The sequence below is a fragment of the Xiphias gladius genome, chromosome 23, assembly GCF_016859285.1.
Source record: "Xiphias gladius isolate SHS-SW01 ecotype Sanya breed wild chromosome 23, ASM1685928v1, whole genome shotgun sequence".
NCBI classification, from domain to species: Eukaryota; Metazoa; Chordata; class Actinopteri; order Istiophoriformes; family Xiphiidae; genus Xiphias; species Xiphias gladius.
The window spans coordinates 24,210,333-24,236,156 of NC_053422.1; the positions used below are offsets into that span (position 1 = coordinate 24,210,333).

At 40.1% G+C, this 25,824-nt stretch overlaps 2 protein-coding genes and 1 non-coding gene across 3 annotated transcripts in view; 2 read left to right on the plus strand and 1 right to left on the minus strand.

Moving 5' to 3' along the window:
• Positions 1-1,172: 1,172 nt before the first annotated feature.
• On the minus strand, positions 1,173-14,350 carry ptcd3 (pentatricopeptide repeat domain 3). Its single transcript, XM_040119963.1, has 23 exons — positions 13,986-14,350; positions 13,544-13,596; positions 12,587-12,635; positions 12,383-12,428; positions 12,211-12,279; positions 11,248-11,352; positions 10,658-10,781; positions 10,433-10,536; positions 10,072-10,233; positions 9,849-9,909; positions 9,110-9,192; positions 8,048-8,192; positions 7,793-7,860; positions 7,609-7,717; positions 5,594-5,622; positions 5,061-5,167; positions 4,643-4,721; positions 3,978-4,068; positions 3,641-3,726; positions 3,357-3,502; positions 3,177-3,218; positions 2,488-2,646; positions 1,173-1,343 (listed from the first exon to the last, which is right to left on the minus strand). Exons 1-23 carry the CDS (start codon positions 14,111-14,113, stop codon positions 1,298-1,300), a joined length of 2,091 nt encoding a protein of 696 aa, XP_039975897.1. The 5' UTR covers positions 14,114-14,350; the 3' UTR covers positions 1,173-1,297.
• Positions 14,108-25,824, plus strand: part of polr1a (RNA polymerase I subunit A) — a 29,915-nt gene continuing 18,198 nt past the window's right edge. Inside the window, exons 1-20 of the mRNA XM_040119961.1 lie at positions 14,108-14,494; positions 14,994-15,102; positions 15,334-15,429; positions 15,673-15,822; positions 16,162-16,272; positions 16,462-16,547; positions 16,899-16,987; positions 17,264-17,341; positions 17,900-18,017; positions 18,304-18,445; positions 18,603-18,764; positions 19,068-19,190; positions 19,348-19,575; positions 19,708-19,815; positions 19,985-20,131; positions 22,598-22,789; positions 23,053-23,202; positions 23,470-23,653; positions 23,798-23,880; positions 25,423-25,581. Of these exons, the coding sequence (XP_039975895.1) occupies positions 14,418-14,494; positions 14,994-15,102; positions 15,334-15,429; positions 15,673-15,822; positions 16,162-16,272; positions 16,462-16,547; positions 16,899-16,987; positions 17,264-17,341; positions 17,900-18,017; positions 18,304-18,445; positions 18,603-18,764; positions 19,068-19,190; positions 19,348-19,575; positions 19,708-19,815; positions 19,985-20,131; positions 22,598-22,789; positions 23,053-23,202; positions 23,470-23,653; positions 23,798-23,880; positions 25,423-25,581 (2,592 nt within the window). The 5' untranslated portion in view covers positions 14,108-14,417. The remainder of the gene's footprint in view (positions 14,495-14,993; positions 15,103-15,333; positions 15,430-15,672; positions 15,823-16,161; positions 16,273-16,461; positions 16,548-16,898; positions 16,988-17,263; positions 17,342-17,899; positions 18,018-18,303; positions 18,446-18,602; positions 18,765-19,067; positions 19,191-19,347; positions 19,576-19,707; positions 19,816-19,984; positions 20,132-22,597; positions 22,790-23,052; positions 23,203-23,469; positions 23,654-23,797; positions 23,881-25,422; positions 25,582-25,824) is intronic.
• On the plus strand, positions 24,083-24,222 carry LOC120785850. The gene has a single exon (XR_005706644.1). It is a non-coding gene; the product is annotated as a small nucleolar RNA SNORA5 (small nucleolar RNA).

The following is a 25,824-nucleotide window of genomic DNA, read 5'->3' on the forward strand; positions in this document are numbered from 1 at the left end:
AATGTATATGAGGGAAGGGCTGGGTGTGTTTTTTTTCCATGCAGTCTTGGGCAGGTCAAAGTAGCAGTAGCAGATTAAGCAGTTATGTGTGGTTTGAAAGGCGACACTGGTGTGTATCAGTGTGTATCGGGGAGAATAGTTGTGTGTGAGTGTGTGTTGTTTTAGGTAGGTCCTCTAGAGAACAATACACTCCGTCCCCAGACCACACCCATCTTAAAGTCCCCCCCCCCCAACTCCACTCACTTTAGCACACTTGTCCTTATTTGGTCATACTGCCAGCTCGGCTGGTGATTGGTTGAGGAAAAAAAAAACATTTTAATGTAGGCACACACCTGTGCAGGCTTGCGCACACACACCCACCCAAACTTGTTCTCAATATCTCTCATGTGCACACACACACAAACATTTACTGTTCACACATGAAACCAATGTTTCCTCTAAATGTATTTAGTGTGACTGCTGCTAAAAATATTGCCATTAAACTCAGGCTATAGACACAATACTATACTAAAGGGTTTATTTGGTTAAGGACACACACACACACAAACTCAGACACCAGGCACTCTCGTGTCTAGACATGCAGTCCATAAAATCGTCACTCTGCAAAAAAGACACACCGCGCATACTTGCATCTGCAGACACACCGCTACCTTGATATCTGTATGTTTCTCTAAAACCTGCAATGAGGACAAAGTAAGAAAGTGAAAAGTCCGAGGCAGCATTCCAGACCCCCTAAATGTCACACACATGCAGCATTTTGAGGAAGTAGCTTATCAGTAATTTCAGGAAGTTGGTCAGTTATCAGTGAGAGAAATTTTCATTTAGAATTTTTCCTCCAGGCCAAATAGTTTATGGTCAGCAGCAAATACTAATCACCGTGTGTGGCTCAGATAGCAAAGTTCCCACTCATGTTTTCAGAATCAGAATCGAGTTTTTCTCTTCTCTCCTGGCTTTTTTTTTTCTCTCTTTTTTTTTAAATTGTGCTTTTTATTATAGTGATTAACAGTCTGGTTTCCACAGAAGCTGAGCTGGAAAAAGGCATCTAATGCATAAAAAGTGGGAAAGAAACTGTAAAATATGAGACCTTATGGTATAATCCTGCCCCGAAGGAGAGGAATAGCGGCCTCTAGCTGACACACAAAAGAAAACATTAGGAGAGGTTTAGTTTGTATTAATTTCACATATATTTTATTACACAGATACAGAAATAGGTACAGTCTATGGAGTTATCAGATTTTCTTATCAGTGAATGTTATATTGAGTTAAGAGAGTTATTGGCATCCTAGTGTTGTATCCCTCAGTCTGAGGACTCTCCTGCAGACTCCAGTTCAGATAAAATGGCCCTGGAAGTAGGGTAGAGAAACAAGACACTGTGTGAAAAAGAGGTTTCAGTAAAATATGTACACAATACATCACATTAGGATCAAAGGCTACAAGAATTTTTTTAAATTTGTGTTTCCCAGCAATGGAATTAAACTAAAAACTAAACAACTAATTCACTTACAGTATCTAAGATGCTTCTCTTCTGTGTCTAAACAGACGAGATACTATTCAAAGCTCTGGAAATTTCTTAAAAGAAGAACTGCTCCCTCATTTTTTCCCAAGAGCCAAATCAAAAACTGTGAATTGGTCCATGTTCATTTTTCGCTTTTTAATTTGATCATCCATCACATCTTTCATCTCAGGTCACCACAGATGGGACTTTGATGAATCGCGTGGAGGTGAAAACACTGCACCAAAGCTGGGGTCACTTTCACAGAGATATTTGAGACTAGTCTGTAGTGTTGATCCAGTCTTAATTTTGCTTTCGGATTAGATTCCTGCCAGTCAGACAAGTTTCACAAAAAGAACAACTGTCAAATACACTCATTTTAAGTTAGCCACCCCCAGGCTAACTCAGAACTAAGACTCATATTTCTGTGGTAATAATCAGTGACACCTTCTTACAAAAAAAAGGGGAGTATTTTTAGAGAGCGCAGTAACCTTTTGGAAATCTACAGGAGACAACATCAGCTGTTTTCCTTTGTCCCATGAATCTACCCAGAGCCTGACTGATTGTTTAGCAGAGGTACTGAGCCCTGCAACCTGCATAAACCAAAGCATCTCAGCTCTTCTACAAGCCTGCACTGTGTTGACATTTTATGCTACTTAAGTCTGTTGTATTGCTACCCTATTCGCTGAATTTTCACAGTAAAATGTCCTGCAATTGACGAACACTTTCCAGATCGCGACCAATTTTCTGCTGTCGCGAAAGGAGCTGATGTGGTTGCTCCGTCAGTCATGTTTTTTAGTCTTGATTTACCCAGAATTCATGGCAATTTAGTCCCACTTACGATAGCGAAGAAGTGGACAGCTGTGTGCAATTGACGAATTTGGACATTGATCTGAAAACTTCCTTTTCCCCTTTTTGTGTCACACATGACATATTTGTTTGTGATCGTCTCAGACATTCTTCCTGCTGTAATACTACAATTCTCTCACCCTCACCTTTGCTCCTCTGTCAGATCAAACTCAGCCAGCGTTTGATTGGCCAGCTTTGGTGTTGCTGGCAGACAGAAGGCTGCAGACAGTTGGACGAGTTCCACTGCTCTCTGGGGGGAGCCATCGCTGTGACACATGGACAGGAAGTCGTTGAACAGCCCCTCACTGGAGAACAGCACAACAGGAAATGCAAGCTCACAAACTGCTCAGCCAAAATGAACATTTGTGGTGAATTTTTGTCATCAGAAGAAGTCCTAAAATGGATTACGTTTCATTCCCACAACTTGTTTAACTTGTTGAAACAGTTACATCCAGAAACACCTGCATTAATGAATCTAAGGCCTGAGTCTTTGTACGAACATTTCTAATTACATCTTTATTACCTTGTACTTGTAACATGTTTACTGTTGGTGTTGACACCTCCAGTATGCGGTGATGACAAGTTGGAGATATTGGAGCCAAGAAAAGAAAAGGATTCCAGCTTTACTATGTCTAATTACCAGGTGGAGAGTGTCATTATAGAACTTCTCAAGATGGTCTTTTTTCTTAAGTGAAATACCAGCAGTATTTTCTGTTTAATAAACATGTCATAAATCAGAGCTCTGTGGTCACTTGAAGACTTTCCATGTCTAAATACAGAGTTTTTCACAGTCAAAATGGATTTCTGTATGGTTGTAATTTGGGTGGAGACTTACGAAGGAACCCTGTTCTTAGATTTGAAGAGCTGCAGCATCTCCCTGCAGAGAGAAGGACAGACTGAACAAGTTGGATATTTTTCACTTTAACAACATTTTGACTGAGAGCATTAGTAGAGTCAGATTAAAGTAAAAACTCTCCTGTAAATGGACACACAGACAGACAGCTGTCTCTCTCACCAGGCCTGTTGGGTCATGTTGGCTCGCAGCAGCAGGGTGGTGATGTGTGAGAGAGAGGGGGTGCTCCACTCAAGACTGGGCCTCCCTCTGTCACCATCAAACACGCTCTTTATATCCAGAGCACACGCTGCAAAAGACTCCTGAACCTGCAGACACGCGCAGATTTATTTTCAGAGTCCCCCAAAGGGAAGATCATGCTGTGCTAAAAACTGTCATAATAGTCTGCTTTGAGCACAACAATAAATTAGGCAACCACGTCCACGCTGCCTGTTCCCCTCACTGACCTCGGGACTGTGTTTCTCTCTGGCCATCAGGGTGAGCAGCTCCTCCACCAGATCTGACTTATTATCATGACCCAGAGACCGGATATCTGCAGAACAAGTAGAGAACACCAGATGCAGAAAAGAGAGATGGAATCCCATAATGATGATCTGACTTTGTGACTTCTCATGGTTGACCCAGTTTATGCCAGCTGAGTCGAGCCAGAGATGGCAGGTTTCTATCAGTGTTAGTATGGTGTGAGTCATCAACTGGAGTTCAGATTCACAAGTGATTAACATCTCAAGACATGTACTGAGTGATATTAGATTCCTGTAACTGAAACATCATCTTTAAACTCACCTTTCCATATATGAGGCAGCAAATCAAGGCGACTGTCTGTGTCCAGAGCCTGCATTAGGTCTTTTAGTCCCTGAGTGTTCGGGTAGTACAACTAGAAACAGAGAAAATTTTGGAAAGAAATATTCATTTCCAAAAAACAATGTTAATTATTCATCAGACAAGCTTTTTAGGTTCTTTTAATTTCTAGCTGGCGAACACAGTGAAGCATTTAGCAGCTAAAGAGCCTGATATTTTTCTTCTGAGCTGCTCGAGGACAAAACCAGAGCTAAAAGGAGAATGATTCCTGGACTTAAATTTGTCCAATGGTCAGAAAAAAAAGCATACAAATGAATGCTGATGTTGCTTCATGCCTGCTGGGTGTGTAAATATGAGCAACTGCTTGCTAACATGCTTGTCATAACAACTTTCCAATGTCCAGTATTGTGTTTTTGGCTTGTTCCGCTGCCCCAAATGGCAAGCCCCTAAGGCCAGCAGTGGTGACCTTAGATTGTAGACAGAAACTAGATCAGTTTGATGTGACCCCACTAAATAAAACATGAACCCCCTGTTGTGATAATAGGAAGTTTAGTCACTCTTAAAAGGGTATTACTGATTCATCATTTAATATACGATACGGTGTAGAGTAGTAAAACTGAACAGGGAAAGAGAGACAGTGTTGTACTGACCGAGGGAATGAGCTGTTTGTACCACTTTAGTACTATGTCAATGTGCTCCATCATACACAGCAGGTTGAAGAAGCGACCACTGGAGAGGAGAGAGGAGAGGTCCAGTTACATTGGACAAAAGTGTGGAAATTCATATAATGTATTTGTAACAGACATTTTGACCTGGAGGACGCAGTTATATTGGGGATATGATGATGTGGCTTAGTAATGTGCAATATTCCTTATTTACTGTACATAATCACTAGATATCAGGCCTCATTTTAAGCTGAGGCTCACAAATATATGCTCTCTGACTTACATGTAGTTCATTAAATGACGAAAAACTCCCAGAACCTCTATTATTATTTCCTGCCACCCCGAGGCCTCGACATAAGGGTACGGGTTATGTCTTTTAGGTTGGTGGAAGATTTTTACTCACTAGTAGATACTCTGTTGGTAGGGATCCCCCAGCATCCTCCAGTTCTCCCCAACTTCTACTAGACTCTGTACTTTATAACCCAGCTCCAGATCTTTACTATCCAGACACTGTTTGGACAAAGAGGGGCAGAGAGAGAGTAACAGGTCGGATAAATGAATAAATGTTCACCTGCTCCACATTAACAATGGATAGATGGAGAGGTTGAGGGTATCTGCATGTTTTAAGACACATTTAAGACTTTTAAAACCGCACTTAAATGCTGGTGAAAATTAAATTTTAGGTTCATGTAACAAGTGAAATAAACAAAAGCCATCAAAACCAGCCTATATCTAATGTAATATAGCTAAATATAGTCAAAAAATATATAACGTTTTAACAGTAACCCTTCTATAAACCTAAAAATAGGCAAAGACACATGAGCGTTAATAATACGATAATACGATCTTCATTTGAGACTGAAAAAAAGACTTGCATTCTGCAGAAACACATTGGAAATAAATATTCATATAAAACAAGTAATAAAAAAGACTTACTATTTTCATTGCACTAGTGAAGAATAGAACTGGAAAGAGAAGAGAGAGAATAAGTCAGTATTAAAAAAAAAAAAACATTGCTAATGGATACATTTATGGCAAATATAACTGTTAATGTGTTTTTATATCCACTCTAAACAGCACCATCAATCAAACATTTTTGAACAGCCTCATTTTCCCCAGTTTATATTGAAATTTCAGCAGTTCAAGTCCAGAGAATAACCTTAAATGGTACAAAGGGTAAGTGGTTAAAAAAAAAACAACAAAAAACTGGAAAATAATGAAAATATCTATAAAACACACCTTTTTCAGGGATGAAGAAACTGATGAACTTACAGCAGCTTTTCTGCAGCAATGGAAGTAAATGAAGCCTTGAAAGTTGAATCAAACAATTCCTGCAGGTGCCCCGACTTTTATTGATGACTTACAAACCCTCTGTCTGAACATAGGCAGCGTTGGAACAAACTATGTTCCTACACCCTCCGATGCATTGTTTTAACAGTACTATTGGTATCAGAAGGGTAAGAAAGGGAGACAAACTAGTCAGTCAGGGGTTTATCCTACAGCAAGATAATGACCCAAAACATTAGAAGAGAAGAACTAGACGGTGGCTTCACAGGATGGAAGACCAGCACAGTCTCCAGACTTAAAACACAGGGAGCTGGTTCGGGATGAGCTGGACAGAAGTTTAAAGAAAAGCAAACTACAGGTGCAACACATTTGTGGGAGTTGCTGCAGTAGCGTTGGGACAAATTTTTCCAAACCATGTTTCATTTCTATTGTAGAAAGAACATCAGGAACGTGTTCGGCTGCTGAATGAGTCAAATATTTAGACTAAATTTTACCCCCCCCCCCAAAAAAAAAAAGATTCCATGATTCCCTTCTTAAAAAATTGTCGATTTCTTCTATGCTTTAATTTCAGAGTACACTCACACATTAAAGTGTGTAAATTTCAGTAAAAACTGGAAAAACCGAGGTGTTCTAAAACTTTGACCGGTAACGTATATCCTAAATTTGTATCAAAACACACACAGCTCATACACATACACTTCAACATACCATCATCAGGGTCCTGGCAGGTGAAGCTTCTTCCAGTCAGCTCGGACACTACTTCATGTAAAATGTCAGTACTGTTCTGGCCAGAGGAGGCTGGAAAGAAACAAAACCACTAAGTGCAACTCATCGTACAGACAACAGCACCAAAGATTGTACCGTAATGTTCACGTGTAATCTAATATCAAACACCACTGCTGTGTTTACCTGCTTTGTAAAAAACTGCCAGGATGTGGTCGAAGGAGGCCAAGCTGGGATCTGACAAAACACACACAGACACACACAAAGCTGTTAGCGTAGAGATAAACAGGAAAAAGCTACCCATAAAACTCATGAATGAAACGTAAACTTATAATGAAGGATTTCAATACTAGTGTGGAATTGCATTTAAATGTCAAACTAGCATCCGTTTGGGTTAACAGCCTCCTACTGTAACAGAGTGCGTGTGTGTGCGCTAATAGTTACCTATTCCCACAGCCTTCATCTCATTCAGAGTTTGTAGAGCTTTCGTTCGGGCCAAAGAGCCGCAGCGTCTCAGAGCTTTAAGAACGCTGTTGAAGGTCAGCAGGTTGGGCTGAACCTTCTGTCCACTCATCTGGGTCAACAGCTCCTGCAGACAAAGAGAGACATACAACTAAGGGTCTTAACAGGGTGACGGTGTGTAAAAGAATTTCACTTGATGCACATACAGCTGGGATTGCTATCAAGTGCTGGTCTGAGTTATCACTTCTGAATTCAGTCAAGCAAAATGCTGTCGTGCCACATTGGTGACTTTTACTGCCATACATGGCAAAAAAAAAAAAGATTCCATGATTCCCTTTTTAAAAAATTGTCGATTTCTTCTATGCTTTAATTTCAGAGTACATTCACACATTAAAGTGTGTTCTAAAACTTTGACCGGTAACGTATATCCTAAATTTGTATCAAACACACACAGCTCATACACATACACTTCAACATACCATCATCAGGGTCCTGGCAGGTGAAGCTTCTTCCAGTCAGCTCGGACACTACTTCATGTAAAATGTCAGTACTGTTCTGGCCAGAGGAGGCTGGAAAGAAACAAAACCACTAAGTGCAACTCATCGTACAGACAACAGCACCAAAGATTGTACCGTAATGTTCACGTGTAATCTAATATCAAACACCACTGCTGTGTTTACCTGCTTTATAAAAAACTGCCAGGATGTGGTCGAAGGAGGCCAAGCTGGGATCTGACAAAACACACACAGACACAAACAAAGCTGTTAGCGTAGAGATAAACAGGAAAAAGCTACCCATAAAACTCATGAATGAAACGTAAACTTATAATGAAGGATTTCAATACTAGTCAAACTAGCATCCGTTTGGGTTAACAGCCTCCTACTGTAACAGAGTGCGTGTGTGTGCGCTAATAGTTACCTATTCCCACAGCCTTCATCTCATTCAGAGTTTGTAGAGCTTTCGTTCGGGCCAAAGAGCCGCAGCGTCTCAGAGCTTTAAGAACGCTGTTGAAGGTCAGCAGGTTGGGCTGAACCTTCTGTCCACTCATCTGGGTCAACAGCTCCTGCAGACAAAGAGAGACATACAACTAAGGGTCTTAACAGGGTGACGGTGTGTAAAAGAATTTCACTTGATGCACATACAGCTGGGATTGCTATCAAGTTCTGGTCTGAGTTATCACTTCTGAATTCAGTCAAGCAAAATGCTGTCGTGCCACATTAGTGACTTTTACTGCCATACATGGCAAAAAAAAAAGATTTTCAGATGGTTGAACATTTCACCCTACAGTTTATTAAAAATGCACATTGCATCAAATGATGTCTAAATAATGACATAACATCTCATCTTAAGCCTTCATACTTCAAACTTTAGATTGTATTTGTCAATAAACAGTATATGGAGCCCCAAAGTGATCAAGATTAAATACATTACTAACTGTGAAATTATTATTTAAACGAAAAATGTATAAAATAGATGAATGAAACAATTTGTGAAATTATTTTTGAAATTGTTATCACTCAACAATTACTGGGAAAAGTTATTTCATCACATATGAAACCGAGTTTTAGAATTTTTTTTAAATAAAGTTAAGAGATATTTTTATCTCAACAAGTCTCTATTTCTGTCATAGAAAACAGTGAGAATGAGAATATAAATTTTAATAACTTCTTAAATTATCATGCACTTACTTTATTGATTTATTTTTACACAATTTATTCTTAAAATTATTTATTTCATAATGTCTTTTTCCATTTATGTAATATTGAACACTTTGTGGATCCATAAGCATATATTATTCATCTGAATAAACGTAACTAACTGATACAAAAATATGGCACTTTACATAAACAGTGTAAATCATATGCAATGACATTTTTTAATGACATGAAAAGGTCTTTTAACAAGGAATCCTGGTGATATGTTCTTAAGATCGGCACAAACGCTCTGTAACATTGAGTAGAGCAGTGTAAAGGGTCTTACAGAGATCAGGTCCCATCTCTCGTTGTATTTTTCTCTCACATCTGGAGCTGCTGAGATCAGCGCGTTGAAGGTGTGGACGTCAGCTGGAGACAGAGGGTTGGGTTATTAGTCATCTGCTTCCAGTATTTCAAAATTCAACAGGGATCGACAACAATGCTCACAATCAACTGTAGGTCAGATTACGTTAAATCATGTTTTTTTTTTTTGGTTAGATTCAATCACGGTAGTATTAAGAAGGACACCTGGGCACACGGCAGTACGATTTTTTTTCAAATTAAATCAAGTTTCTAAGACTATGATGACAAAGACAAGAGTGCGCACACATGATGTTTAACTGTGACACTTCAGCACTTCATCTTGTGGTGAAGCTACACTATATGAGACGTTAGTACAACATAATAACGCCTGATGAAATAAAATGTCAAACCCAATATCTACCTTTACAATTAAATTAAAATGACACTTGATTAAAACACAGATCAATCACTATTCTTTTGTCATTAAAATTTAAATCAAATTTTGATCATTTTCGATTTTTAGACTCAAATGGAATGAGTTTATCCTAACCAGAGCTTTAAAGCAATGTAGAAAAAACATTTCAAAATTAATTATTAAAATGGGACATGTCAAAGTTATCATTTAAAGCTACAATTCCTACTTGAAATATTGCCTTTAAAATGGTGTTTGTATACTGCAACTAATGTGCTCATTTCTTCTCCTATTTTCTTTTACCACTCACCTGTCAGTCTGTTGTTAAGCATGTCGGTGTACATGCTGAAGGCCTTTGCATAGGCTCCATGCTGGGAACAGAGAGACGCAGATAAGCAATTAATCTGGGATGCACCCAAACTGTTCTCACCTACTACCTGCAGCTGAATTGTAGTTGATGTGAGCCTCTCTCACACACCAGAATGAACAGGCCATACCACCACTACGAACAGCAGTAATGGATCTGCCCATACCTTCACCATGCCTCTGATCAGAGCAGAGTAACACTGTGTGTCTCTCTCTGGCAGCAGGTTAAAGATTCTTTCGGCGTTGTTGTTCTCTTTCCAAGTGGACTTCAGGAAGTCTAAAGCCTGACGGAACCTGATTTTCCTCCTTCTCACCTCCTGTCCTGATTCCTGCTCAACACACAGGGATATACAAAAGTAAACAGACATATATTGTATACTGTAGTATAAATATGATATCTGAAGTCTCCAGCTGAACGGGGCCAACGTATCATTTTACGCTGCAGCAGAAACCCAACTTGAAGTTTATTATTCCACTCTTTTCTTTACACTGAACATCCCTCTGAGGTTTGGATCATGAATGACTCACTGCGTCCTCTGTCTTTGGTCCCTCCTCCTGGACAGGGTCTCTGTCACAGTAGAGACAGATCAGGTTTAACAGATCATGGGTCGTTTCCATGGAGACTGCTGTGCCTGGAAAAATAAATAAATTGATGACACAGTTCATGTAGTAGCATTATAGTAACATACAGACCATAACAGACTACATACTGCACTTGTGTGTGTGTGTGTGTGTGTGTGTGTGTGATCTCACCAGCTTGTAGTAGCTGGTCATACATGTCAACAGCAGCTGTAACTTTCCTCAAGCTGATTCGTTCCTTCAGTGCCTCTTCGCTCACCTCCTCAAGACGCAGTGACACTGTCTCCGGCATCAGACACTACACATACACACACGCGCGCACACACACACACACGCACACACACAAGAAAAATACACAGAGAAAAAATTAATAATATTGTTGTAAAACAACCATTTAATCACATAAGCGATGAGTGTTGTAAAATAATGTTCATAAAATATGCAATGAGTGCCAACCTCAAATAGAGACCCAAACCGTCACTACAGTTCTGACTGAAGGTCTCACTTTAGGCTGCTTAGATGGATTGGATTTACATGGATACATTAACTCTGTCCAGTCTCCTTACATCAGCATTTTGCTAAAGCATCAAAGTGAAGCCAAACAAGACATTTTTTCTATCAGACTATAGCTACAATTTATGCTGCTCAGACTGTGCTGAATTAAGCTGTTCAAGCCTGCTGTGTCACTACATTTGAGCTCTGATCTTTAGTCCCCTCAATCCAGACACCTGTGCATTCCCTAGCAGGTATAGGGGGTTTCTTACTGGTACATGTGGTTCAGCAAAGTCTTTCGTGAAGAACTTGGGATTGCTGTTGACAAAGTATTTGGCCGCAGACCTGCCGGACTCCTGGGAGAGAAAATATAACTTCTGCAGGGAGAAGAGAGAGAACGATACATCAGTTACAAAATGACAGACTGCATCTCTTCTTTATTACAGCGACTATACCACAGAGGGCAGTCTTTACTTTAATTATAAATACATCAGTGATCTGATTCATTGTTGTCTGTACTGCTTTATGTCATCAAAGTTGTTAATATTGTGTTTGACTACATCATTATATGTTCTCAACAGGGCTATTATCATTAATAAATAGTGGGTGTTAAAATAATGTTATAAACTTCATTTTTTTAAAAACCAAAACCATTTTAGCTACTTGTAAACATAACTAAACTAGAAATATATTTCTCACAGCAGACATAGTGACGTGTCTGAAGCCACAGGGGGAACTAATATCACAACAGTTTAACGAAATGTTATTAATTACACCTGTGTTTTTCTTGCTGTGTCTACAATGAAAAGGGCCTATTTACCTCTCATCTTTTTGTTTACTGTGCATACAGGGTAAAAATGAGCATTACATTCAGATGTAAAGGATTTTGAAGCAGTTAAAACATCCCGTTAATTAAGAAAATACTGAAAAATGTAGGAAAAATTTTGTTTTATGCATCACATAATATCTATCATACAGAACACCAGATCTGAGACTCCGTCTTTATATAGTACCACCCAAATAAAACAGCTATTTCAATATGACTAAATCAAAATAAAAATCAAATAAAACCTTTCAAACTGGTGGTTTAAGCTGTAACAACCCAGTGGTCCCTAAATAAGTCAATATAAATGACAAATGACGGATTTAAGAATGAAAATAAAAAACAACAACAACAACAAAAAAAAAAGGCAGCAGAGTAATGTCGAAGTAAAGGGTAGTGTGTTTTGACGTACAAACTCAGCAGAGGTCCTGGGAGAGAGGTAAGGGTCATCCTGGAACTGGTAGTGATATGCTGTAGGATCCTAATGATGAAAAGAAGAGACAGTAAGCAAACAGATAAACTAATACACTAGTTTATATCCACAGAGAAAAAAAGACATCTGAAAGAAGTGGGAGCGCTCTCACCCTGCTGACAGTCGAAGCTAGAGCCTCCAGCACCGCCTCTTTGCTCCTGTTTAATAAGAGACATTAATTCATTGTCTTGTTTTAAGGACACATTACGCAGAGATAAATACTCACTAACTTGATTTGAACGGGAGTTTGACTGCCACCTGGCTGCCTGCAGTGTATGACACCTAAAACTTCATGTAATAGTGATATGGCACGTACCATGTTTTCTTCCTGGGGATGATAATAGTCTCTGTAGATTCTGCAACACCTTGGAGGAAGAGGTATGACTTTAATGTAAATGACATTATAATCATTATAAATAACACCCTGCCTCTAATTAAATGGATATCCTTTGTTGCTAGAAGGTGATTTGGTCAAGACTAAGGAAATGGGCAGTATTCTCTCCTGCTCCGATAAACTCAGTTAAACAGTAAGGCTGGTTTTATCCTGTATTTTTCTTATTGTCAACAAATACCATAACAGACCAAAACCAATGACACTCGTCTCTTAATACGTTCTGACTTCCCCACCCTTTCTTGGGCTTTCAGCCTGTCTCACTGGCTCTCAGTCCCAAGCCCATTTGTCCCTGAGGAAAAATCTTTTTTAAAAAAATTAAAATAAATAAAAAATAAGGGACAAATACACAGTTTTATTTTATTTTTTTTAAGTTGAAATAATTTCAAATTATACATTACTCAACAGGAATTAAGGGTGCATTTGTTGGAGACTATTGTCAGCTGTGAGAAATATACATTTGATGGCCTAGAGACAGCAGAACAGTGTAAGTGGGATTAACTCATGATGAACTACAGTGATCATATTCATGGTAATGAAGGAACATGTCACCCAGTGCAAGGGTGCGGCTCACTGATGTTTTTCTGGACAACAATGAAGCACTATAGCTATAATCAGTCTTTGGCTACGCAGACATTGTCGTTAGTAGGACATGTTCATTCTAGGTTTTGGTCTTTTTGTGGGATTATTTCACAGTAAGAAAATACAGAATATTGCCAGGCTTAACGTCCTGTTATATCCTGAATACATTTCTTAAATGAGCCCTTGAAAGGAGGATGACTAGCCTATGCGTATATCTTAAAGCAGTTACACTTTTCTCACATTGGCATTGTCTGTACTGCCAAATGGTTTAATAATGACACAACCCTCTGTCCATTTCACCTTTATTAGCCTCGGCAGCTTGTTGTCGCAGAGCTGGAGTCCAACCAAAACTCCTGGGAAAACAAAGAGAAGACAAAGACAAAAAGTCAGACGAATATTCAATGTATGAGGTCAATGCAGTCGAAAAGCAGAACGATGACAGACAGCATTTGTCCTTTGCTAAAAAAAAAAAAGTGTTCAACCCACTGATAAAGACAAACGGTATGGACATTTGAGGTAAAGTACAGTATACAAGTATACATGCCTACATGCCTACATGCCTACATAACAAACAGTTTGGCAACATTTGCTGTAGTGATGTGAGTTAGCTTCATGAAGACATGACCTCCTGTCAAATGATGCTAGCTGCAGCTGTCAGACTCGTATAGCAAACAAATAAAATCATATGAAAGCCAACTGAATAACTGTCCGGTTCAAAACACAGCTGTATATATTTTCTTACCTGTGACCCCACAACTGCTCGAAGTTATTTATCACAAATCGTCCGTTTCTCTGGATGTAATGCCCTACTTGCCTCCCGGACGCCGCCATGTTGTTACAAAATGAAGGCTTCTGGGAGAGAGAAACCATGCGGGCCAAAAGAAAGGGGGGAAGAAAATAATAACAATTTGTCCTTTGAATAAACACTACGATTTTCACACAATACGCCTTGATGAACTTCCATTGATTTTCATTAAGTATGATATTTTAAAAGGTAAATGTTCATTGAGTTCAGAGAAAAGCCTAGTCATCTGTATTTGTGTCTCCCCTCTGAACTTAAGTTTGGTGTGACCTCCGACGGTCCCACGTGTGAGACAGGAGCAACTCTGCGTCGCGTACTGTACGCCATGAATTTATATCACTAAATTCCAAAAGTCAGGGTAATTTCTCCAACATGTTGTTTGGAAAAGAAGTGCCATGGCGGCGTTTGGAGGGCATGTCGTTCGGCATGTACTCCGCTGAAGAGATAAGGTGAGAGATAGCTTGTTAGCCTTTGGATTAATGCGCTCAACATGAGCTCAAAACAACATGCCTGCTCATGATAGCATGCTATAACGTTAAATTCCGTTGGTCTTCTCTTAGACTACACGCGTATTTTAGCTAGGATTTGCTGTGTAAATGTTCATGATAACTGTCATATTTACTTATCTGGCACCAAATCCAGCCACACCAGGGTGTTAGAATATAGGGAATGTCCTTTAGATAGGGGTAGAAATCATACTAATCTCTCTGTGTCATATTTATTCTTCCTGAGAGCCCGTAAGAACTGTAGTTCACTTGTCAGAAGACCCTGGATTGACCCTCCAGTGACCCATCAACATGATACTAAACAGACTAAATCCTGAATACACGGTTAAGAAAAAGATACCAGTTATTCTGTGGAGTGGTAAATTGATCAAAGAGCTGCTAAGGATCCAGTATAATGTAAAGCAGTTGATAAAATAGTGCTTTCCTCTTATCTCCTGTTCAGGAAATTGAGCGTGAAGGCGATCACTAACTTCAGGTTCCTCGATGGAGTTGGGAATGTGGCCCCAAACAGTCTGTACGATCTGGCCCTGGGACCAGCAGACAACAAAGAGGTACATCCCTACGGAAATCATAGTACATACATTCTGCGTCTTGTAAAATACAGTAGTGACAAATCTGTAACATTGCCATAGCTCAGTCTGTTCCTGGCTTGTGCTTGTACCTCAGTGGTTTGCCATTCCCTTTGTGTGGAGGTTAAGCATTAAGTTTCAGCAAGTAATAGAAATTACCTAACTATTTTTTTTTTTTTTTCATGGTACTGTCTGTTATTGTTTTTTTTCCAGGTGTGTTCAACCTGCTGTCAGGACTTCAACAAGTGTCCGGGGCACCTGGGACACGTGGAGCTGCCTCTACCTGTGTACAACCCACTGTTCTTTGATGTAAGCATGTCCACAAATACACTATACACGTACATACCCATACTATACAAACATTACACATTTTACAACTGACTATTACCGGGTGTAATACTGATATTCACGGACCAACCTGAAGTGTTAAGGTCTGATAAATTAGTATTGATATTTAAATCGCTTTCTAAAACTTGCTCCAACGTACCTGCTTTCTAGCAATTTTTTTATCAGTACCCCCCCCCCCTTTTTCTACCCTCTCTCCTTCATCAGAAACTCTACCTGTTGATTCGTGGTTCCTGCATGGCGTGCCACATGTTAACGTGTCCCCGAGCTGCCATCCACCTGCTGCTGAACCAGCTGAAGTTAGTGGACCATGGAGCCATGCAGGGGGTCTACCAAATAGAGCAGGTTCTCAGCCAGGTGCGTTTATGCTTGCTGTAGAAACTCATTTTGGCCGGATCTTACAGAGTAAAACACTCTTTATCCAAAACTAAAGCAACTAATATTTATCATTACAATATTGACCAATTGATCTGCAGGATGAGAGAATTGTGATGTTCTTATTTTGGGTGTTGTGTGGATTTGTTAAATAGGATTAGGCATTTATGTATAGTGAATGTTAAAGTAATTGTATTTCACCTGATAGTTTAGAGGAAGGTTGCTCTGGTGCCTAATGTAGCTCAGTGGTGTTGTGTAATTATGTAAATCAGTTCTTTCTTTATACTTTGTCAATGAATTTATATGAACTGTGTGTGTTAGCACCTGGAGGAGAATCCCAAAGCAGCGGGAGATGAGATTGAGCAGGTGCTTAAGGAGTTTACTGACACAGTACTTGGAGTGAACGCCGAAGGTTCAGAGGACACCAAACCAGTGAGTACAAACTTACACACAAGTACAAAGACATGTAGATACATTGACACTCAACTCGTAAAAACAGATACACACAACTAAAATCAATTGAGGACTGTTTAATATGATTTAAAATATGTAAACCAGATTGTAATATACACTGATTTCAGCCAGACTTTGCTTAATTTTGCGTTTGCGTGTGTTTTTCAGATTAAACACCTCATTGAAAAGAAGAGCAGTCTGATAAATGACTTCTGGAAGATCCACATGAAAACTAGGAAATGTCCATTGTGCAGGTAACTTAATAGAAATGACAAAACAATGAACTTAATTCTCATTTAATTTTGGTCTGAAAAACTTTCTTTATCAAACCTTAATCCAACACCTTATTATTGCGCCTGTGGAGCCAGTCATACAGTACTTACAGATGTATATACACAACTGTATATCAAATGTGGTGATCTTGGTTTAAATATGGAAAACAAAAAAAAGAGACTAATGTCCCACATAGGTGGTTGGTGTCTATGACCAAGGTGAACTATTCTGACAATGCCATGTTTTCTGTGTGTGTGTGTGTGTGTGTGTGTGTGTGTGTGTGTGTGTGTGTGTGTGTGTGTGTGTGTGTGTGTGTGTGTGTGTGTGTGTAGGAGTGGCAGGTTCACAGTGCGTCGTGAGCACAACAGCAAGCTGATTGTCACGATGCCGTCAGGAGCACAGACCAGTGACAATACTGATGGTGAGTAATATTTGAAAAAAAAAAAAAAGTGAGTATATTTTGTACATATGCTGTTGTTCGTTGTATCACATATGGTTAATTGCTGAGTGATGGAGTAATTTGTGGGAAAGAGCCTTTTTCTGTCTTTGCTTTTGTGGAGGTGATCTGTTACCTGTAACTCTACACCAACATGGTGCCCATTTTACATCCTGGGCAACACCTGCCAATACACTTGTTATACGTGTACATACAGGAAATGGATCTTACTTAGTTCTGGTTTATGTCTCCTTGCACAAGATCTGATGGCTGGAAAGAGAGTCTACCTGACCGCTAGTACTGCCAGAGAACACACCAACAAACTGTGGGAGAAAGAAGGTAGGTTAACAGAGCATCTGTCCCCCTTTAGGGCCCGCTACACTGTGTTTAAAACTAGTATTTGAGGGTTTCTTTGTGAGTGCCAGATTATATCATATTTAAGAACTTCAAGCTGAACATCTTAGTAAAGTGTGGTCTCATTAGAGGGTCCACATGACTTGACTAGAATCTCATCTGAAAAGCAGCATATGATGAAACGGTAACATTTTAAAAATCTATAAAAACTGAATCGTAGGTTTTAAATGTCTAAAGATGGAATAATAAAGATTTTGTATGGAATCATTTGTAATGGATGATATACTGTACTTTCTATACTTCCTTCTACTTTTGCTTATTTTTGTGTCTTGCATTGTTTTTACTGATTTACTTTCAGTTGAAGTGCTCTAAACCATAAATAAAAGTGCTGTATACATAAATATCACTGAACCACTTAATAATCACCTTTTCGTTTCCCTGTCATATTTATGGATTCATAATAGCAGAGTTGCAATAAAAAAGCTAAAACCTGAGAAAGAATAGTTTCCAAAATCTAAACCTTCTCCCCTCTTTTGTTTCCAGGTTTCTTCCTGAAGTGTCTGTTCTCTGGGCTGGAGGAGGGCACGGGATCAAAGGAGGGAGAGAAAGCCTTCCATCCTGACCTCTTCTTCCTGGAGCTGCTGGTGGTCCCACCTTGCAGGTACAGTACTTAATGTAAAATTTAAAATTTCACAGCAACAGTCCATACGACACTCACGGCTTCAACTAGAACTTAGTTTGGAATCAGCAATAAAACGTGTGTGAATGCTAGTAAGGAATGCAAAGTAGGAAAAAACACTAGGACTTTAAAAAAAATAACACGTACAACATAATTTGCCATGGTTTATAATATTATGTAAATAGTATTTATTTTGTGTGATAATGGAGCTAATGACCATGATTATGTTTCCTTATCTTATCCTCACACCTCATCCTCTACCTGTCAGGTATCGTCCAATCAATCGACTGGGTGACCAGATGTTCACCAACGGCCAGACAGTCAACATGCAGGCTGTCATGAAGGACTGTGGAATCATAAGGAAACTTCTGGCTCTCATAGGCGGGGAAAAAAATACTCAGGAAGAAGAGGTAAGATAGTGTGTGCGTGTGATGAGCTGTAATTCATGTTAGCGTATAAAAAGGCTAAGCTGCACAGATCCTGTTAAAGCATTTTATTTGTGTGGTACCGTCATCCAAACTGTGTTTGTGAACAGAGCATGTCAACCTGTCCTCTCGTCTCTTCCAGGCTCCTGAACAGACAGACCAGTCGTTTCTGGCCGGGATCCCTGGACAGACATTAACAGACAAACTCTACAATATCTGGATCCGACTACAGACCCACGTCAACATCGTCTTTGACAGTGACATGGACAAAATGATGACAGAGAAATACCCTGGAATCAGACAGGTATCACATCATACACAGATATTGCGGGTAACACACAATAGCACGGTGTAACGTAACATGTTTTGTCCAGGTTAATGTCAGATTACAGATGACTATGTTGCTCCAGCAGCCTTTTACCTGTTGCTTCAACAAATCACCACAGTGATCATTAAAACTCTAATATGATAAGTCTAAGACATGGTATAACAATCTGTTAAATGGTACAGTGTAGCTGATCAGCATTTAACAATGTAATAAGCTTTCCGTTTTTTGGTGACTGATGAAGAAATTCCAGGCGCCTGATTGTCTCCTCTCCCCTGCCAGATCTTGGAGAAGAAGGAGGGATTGTTCCGGAAACATATGATGGGCAAACGAGTGGACTACGCTGCACGATCTGTCATCTGTCCAGACATGTACATAGGGACCAACGAGATAGGAATACCTACGGTACGTCTGACTCTGATTCATTTTTCCCTGAAAGAAAGAGTAGCTAACTTTCTTGCGTGAGGGGGAACATAAATATTATCAGGATTGATCACCAGAGCTCAAAGTTTGATCCAGAAAAATAAACAAACTCTCAGTCTCTTTTGTATGTTTTGTGCAGGTGTTTGCCACCAAGCTGACCTACCCTCAGCCCGTCACTCCATGGAATGTGAAGGAGCTTCGTCAGGCCGTCCTTAACGGGCCTAACGTCCACCCCGGCGCTTCCATGGTGATAAACGAGGATGGCAGGAGAACCATCTTATCAGCTACCAGCCTTGTTCAGAGAGAAGCGGTTGCCAAACAACTGCTGACGCCCTGTCCTGGTCCACATAAGATGCCAATGAAGATAGTGAGTTAAATACTCTGGTTGTACACTTACAGACATAAACCCTTGTTTACCTTGTAGTGTAAGTTAACTTTGTACTGGCAACGTCATAACTCTCCACTCTTCTCACCCTCTTTTTTTTTTTTGTGTCTCTAGGTGAATCGTCATATAAAGAACGGAGACGTTTTGTTACTAAACAGACAACCAACTCTGCACAGACCCTCCATACAAGCCCACTCTGCCCGCATCCTACCAGGAGAGAAGGTAAGATCTAATCAGTTCAGGGAAATTTGTTTTATTGTGATTTATTATAGAACCAGGGTGGAATCACGCCGTTGTGTTTGGAAATAAGTGTTTACTGGACTTTAACAGCTGTTTTTCTTAGACATATGAGATCTAACAAATGTTACTTTATCTCAACTTGATGTTACAGGTATTAAGGCTCCACTATGCCAACTGCAAGGCGTACAATGCTGACTTTGATGGAGACGAGATGAATGCTCACTTCCCTCAGAGTGAGCTGGGCAGAGCGGAGGCCTACACGTTAGTCAGCACTGACCAGCAGTACCTCGTCCCCAAGGTGGGTATATACACACTGCAGAGGCTGGACTTTCAAGTGACACTGCTCACCACAGTTTTTCAACTCTTACGGCAAAATGGCTGAAACTGCCCCATTTCGTTCATAAAAGGGACTGATCATGGACGTATTGTATCCCTGAGAGCTGTGAATGTTAAGTCTTGAGTGAGTCTCAGCTCTTTCATTACTAAGCCATCATTGCTTATAGTCAGTCTATCTACTCTCGTTGGCCTTGAGGCCTGTGTCACATAGTCATCTGGATAAATCTGGTGAGTAAAATCTGGAGCCCTTTCGATATTTCTAATATGGACAAAAAGGCTTATTTCAGGTTTTAGCAGTCCTGATTTGGGAAATCATAGGTAACTTTACATAACAGTAACTAGAGCTGGCTAGGAGTTTCATGTTAGTGTCAACATTTTCTAATGTAATTGGTTAGCTGTCATACAATGCTAGAAACTGGGGATTTATTGTTTTATTTTGTTGTTTTTTTTTTTATAATTTTGTTTTTTCCAAAATGTGTTGGTTGAGTTTTAAGTTTTCTAATCTAGAAAAGGAAGGAAAAAAAAAAAAATCTTTATGTGGTACCTGTATTGTGCTATGTTCTCTTTCCTCCCTCCTGCGTACTGCACTGTTCCATCTTCTGTAACATTTAGACTATTCGCGTAAAGGCAGATATATACAGCTCTGGAAAAAATTAAAAGACCACTGCAAATTGTTCTAAAATCAGCATCTCTACATGTATGACAGCCATTCCACTCCAGTGTCTGTTGAATTCCCACACAATCACACCTCATTCTAATTAATGAGCTACTGATTAGGTGATCACCTGAACCAAATCTTATTTAACGAGGAAAAGTATAAAAACCACTGCTGTGGTCATCACTATCCTCTTGCAATAGGACCAGCTGGATGGCAAAACAGTGCTAGTAGTACCTCAAAAGTAATTGGAATCAAAAAAATAACTATTCACCATGCCAAAAGTTTTGAGTGAGGAAAAGAAGGGTTCAATTCTGGCTTTACTGGCAGAGGGATACAGTGAGCGTCAGGTTGCTTCCATCCTTAAAATTTCTAAGATGGGGGTTCCTAAGAACAAGGTCAAGCAGCAGACATTGGGGACAACAAAGGAAAAGGGCGAAAACGACTCTCCCCTGACTGGGATGACCGTCAACTCGTCCGAATGTCACTCAGCAACCGTAGGATGACATCAAGTGACCTACAAAAATAATGGCAAATGGCAACTGGGGTGAAGTGCACGGCGAGAACGGTTCGAAACAGGCTCCTAGGGGCAGGGCTCAAGTCGTGTAAAGCTAGAAAAAAGCCCTTCATCAATGAGAAGCAAAGAAGAGCCAAGCTGAGGTTTGCAAAAGACCGTAAGGATTGGAGCATAGAGGACTGGAGTAGGGTCATCTTCTGATGAGTCCAATTTTCAGCTTTGCCCAACACCTGGTTGTGTAATGGTTAAACAGAGACCTGGAGAGGCCTACAAGCCACAGTGTCTCGCACCCACTGTGAAATTTGGTGGAGGATCGGTGATGATCTGGGGGTTCTTCAGCAAGGCTGGAATCTGGCAGATGCGTCTTTGCGAAGGACGCATGAATCAAGCCACGTACAAGGTTATCCTGGAAGAAAATTTGCTTCCTTCTGCTCTGACAATGTTCCCCAACTGTGAGGATTGGTTTCCACCAGGACAATGCTCCATGTCAAACAGCTAGGTCAATCAAGGTGTGGATGAAGGACCACCAGATCAAGACCCTGTCATGGCCAAGCCAAATCTCCAGACCTGCACCCCATTGAAAATCTCTGGAGATCAAGAGGAAGGTGGATGGTCACAAGCCATCAAACAAAGCTGAGCTGCTTGAATTTTTGCACCAGGAGTGGCATAAAGTCACCCAACAGCAATGCGAAAGACTGGTGGAGAGCATGCCAAGACGCATGCAAGCTGTTTGTTTAAAAATGAATATGAACTTCTTTTCTTTGCATTATTTGAGCTCTGAAAACACTGCATCGCTTTTGTTATTTTGACCATTTGTCATTTTCTGCAAATAAATGCTCTAAAGGACAATATTTTTTTTCTGGAATTTGGGAGAAATGTTGTCCGTAGTTTATAGAATAAAAAGAAAATGTTCATTTTACTCAAACACATCCCTATAAATAGTAAAATCAGAGAAACTGATAATTTTGCAGTGGTCTCAATTTTTTCCAGAGCTGTATATTAGTGTTTAGCTATAGGGTAGATTAAATGTTGTGTCAGAGCTCAAATTCACCAGTAAATGACATTACACATGAGGAGCAGTGCACAGGTGATCAAAAATTGTAAGTACCGGTACTCTAGCGTGTTGAGTACTGGCCTGGTTCCCACTGGGAAGCCATCCTCGAGTTTTGTAGCTTAGACAGTATATTCATCCACTTACAAGCACAGGGCAGCACTCAACAATTTTTTCCCCTTTCTCTCTCTCTCGCTCTCTCAAGGATGGTAAACCTTTAGCAGGTCTGATCCAGGACCACATGGTGTCAGGAACGAGAATGACGATACGAGGCTGTTTCTTCACCCGAGACCAGTACACCGAGTTGGTGTACAGAGGACTGACTGACAAACACGGCAGAGTTAAACTGCTGCCGCCGGCCATACTCAGACCACAGCAGCTATGGACAGGAAAGCAGGTAAATGGACTAGACACCTTTTTAGCCTCTGCCTGAGTAGGTACTCTTTTGGGGGTGCTTCATGACAGTCAAAGCTTAAAGAAAAAACAAAAGCAATGGTACATCAGTATAGGTATAAGTGTTGAAGTTAAAATTTCACTTTGTTCAGTTATTGTTTGTACTTTATACAAGACAAAACATAACTTTGTCCATTATGCACTTACTGAATTTTATGCCTCTGCATGATCAGTCGTACTACTGTCATTATGTGGTGTATCCTGTAGGTGGTGTCTACGCTCCTGCTGAATGTAATCCCACAGAAAGCTGTGCCTCTCAACCTGGTTGGAAAATCAAAAATCCCAAGCAAGGCGTGGATCCAAGTCCCACCACGTGCTGCTCCGGGATATAGGCCGGACAGCATGTGTGACTCACAGGTACCCAAAGATTTTACTTTTCAGTCCAAGTCAATATATCAACAATGATACAGGTTGATACAAACTCGTTATTTTGCTTTTGTTTGGGATACTGAAACTTATCTCCAGAAGAATTTAAAAAATGACTCATGATGTTTGGATCAAGCATGGTAAAGCAAGGTGTTTAATTATTCATATTTGGGGCAAAGTCCAAAGTGAGACATTATTTGACAGTTGAATGTTTTAATTTATCAAGCCTCGTTTCTTCCCTTTCTCTTTTTTCTCCAGGTGGTGATTCGTCAGGGCGAGCTGTTGGTGGGGGTTCTGGACAAGGCTCACTACGGCTCCTCAGCCTATGGTCTGGTCCACTGCTGCTATGAGCTGTACGGAGGGGCGACCAGTGGCAAACTGCTCAGCTGCCTGGCTCAACTCTTCACTGCCTACCTGCAGCTATACAGAGGCTTTACTCTGGGTAAGAAGCCGGATACAGTTCCTGACACTTAAATATGACAGACTGCACAATCAGTCTGTATTTGTTGGTTGTTGTTAATGGAAGATAAAAGATGTGTGTAATGTTTAAGTCTTTTTTTTTTTTTTTTTTTGTCTTCTCGTTTAGGTGTGGAGGACATCCTAGTGAAACCGGGCGCCAATAGGCAGAGGAAAAAAATCATTAAAGAATCACTAAAGATTGGCACCAAAGTAAGTTTCAGCACCAGTGTGTTCTGCTGAAATGAACAGTCTGATAGCGTGTTCATTGATGTTGAACATAATACGGTATACGGTCCTAGGGGCACATACGTAGAGCACCTTCATAAATGCACTTTTTTGTTTTTTACATCAATCAAATAAATAGAGAAATGACAAGAGGACTTGCCCACAGTAAATTAGTGTTTAGAAAGATCGCAGCCTTGTCAAATTCAGTGCTTCCTCCTCAGTGGATGCCACTGGCCAAAATGGCTGCCACAGTGAAGGTGTAGTTCATGGGCCCCACTGTGCTCCGACGTGGCTGCTGGGGATAAATAATATGTACTACACACAAACGTTAACTGGTACAGCCAATGAGCACTATTATGCTGTCTGGAATGATTGTTGTTGTCTTAACTTTATTACCTACAGCCTATCAAGTAAAATGACTACTTTGTGCGTAATCCTGCTGACAAATAAACAAACAGATAAGCCAACAAACAAGGAGGTTATGAAAGCAGGATCTCCTTGGCGGAGGTAATTAATATTAGGCTACAGCTGCCAGTGACGTTTCAATAGAGCAGAGCTGTACGGTGACGAAAATAAAGAACGGTGTGACATGAAATTAGACACTAAGAGTTTTAGTTTTAGTTTATTTGTTTATTTGTTTATTTCTCAGGGACAGTGCACGTTAATACACATTACCGTAAATATGCCAGAATTTGCCAAGTCAAGCAACGGGGCACTTTAGCAGCATACAAGTTATATATTGACAGCAATTTGACAGATGATGGATTCATTCAGACTAGGGCTGACAGTCTTGGTGGCTTGTAAGCCTTGTTCTTAACTGTTCAGAAAAGGACCTGTAAGTGGTAAGTTAGCTGGTACAGCATTCCATTCATCTGCTGCTTGAATTAAAAAGGCAGATTGACTGAGAGCAGATTTTCTTAGTGGAAGAATGCACTTTCCTCTTGTGACTCCTCTCGTAATCCGATGTGTGTTTACTCATTGCCTAACAAAGCAACTGAGATGGGGAGAAGCCACGGCCATGAATAATTTTGTAGAAAAACGTCTTTTCCAAAGCAAAGGACGTGATATGCAACAGCACTTGACAGGATATGTGACAGCCGCAGAGATATTACACAAGATAATATTAAAGCCTAAGGAGGGGACACTTACCACTGTTTGGGGTAAGAAACGATGTTGGACCTAAATATGCCAATAAAGATCATAAAATCTAAGCCTTTCAATACATTTGGGAGCCATTATGATAATATGTTGAACAGAATATAAATTTTGCATTAAGTTTGTTTTGGGCATGTATATTATTTTAGTTGTTTTTGATATCATATTTAAAATCCTTCCAAATTAATTTGAATAACGACAATATAATCTACAAGTGGTTCTTGCAGTAGGCCCATTGTCTTTCTCGAAACTACCAGTAATTGTTTCAAATTCCACACATAGTGGCTTTAAATACAAACTTAAATGAGTTACTTTTTAGTGGAAAGGGATAGATAGTAAAAAAGGAATTTTCTTGTCCTTTCTGTTTTTCAGGCTCTTCAGGCAGCCTTCAACCTGCCCTCCAACGTGGATCAAGCTGAGGCTCAGAGCCGCTGGCAGGACGCTCACCTCAACCCAGACCAGAGAGACTTCAGCATGGCTGACCACAAGTTCAAAGAAGTGGCCAACCAAGTGAACAATGATATCAACAAGGTAACCCGTCACCCCCAATATTAGTACCAACGCTACTGCGATGCTGACTGTCATACAGTGAACAATGACTGGTACACGACCTCTTATTAGTCCTATTGGCACACATAATACCCGCAAGATGACATGGAACAGAAAGTTAACTTCACCACAGGAACTGTCATAGGAAACCAAGATCTTTTGAAGAACTCAGCAACTTTATTTCTGTTACATTTAGTTCCTGTATGTTACTTTCGATAATAAAAA

Excerpts from the sequence above, each read along its gene's own strand:
- ptcd3 (XM_040119963.1), bottom strand. The coding sequence starts at position 14,113 with ATGGTTTCTCTCTCCCAGAAGCCTTCATTTTGTAACAACATGGCGGCG. Across the intron at positions 12,636-13,543 it reads AGCTGCCGAGGCTAATAAAG|GTGTTGCAGAATCTACAGAG; the intron begins GTGAAATGGACA and ends TCTTCCTCCAAG. Across the intron at positions 3,503-3,640 it reads GAGAGAAACACAGTCCCGAG|GTTCAGGAGTCTTTTGCAGC; the intron begins GTCAGTGAGGGG and ends GCGTGTCTGCAG.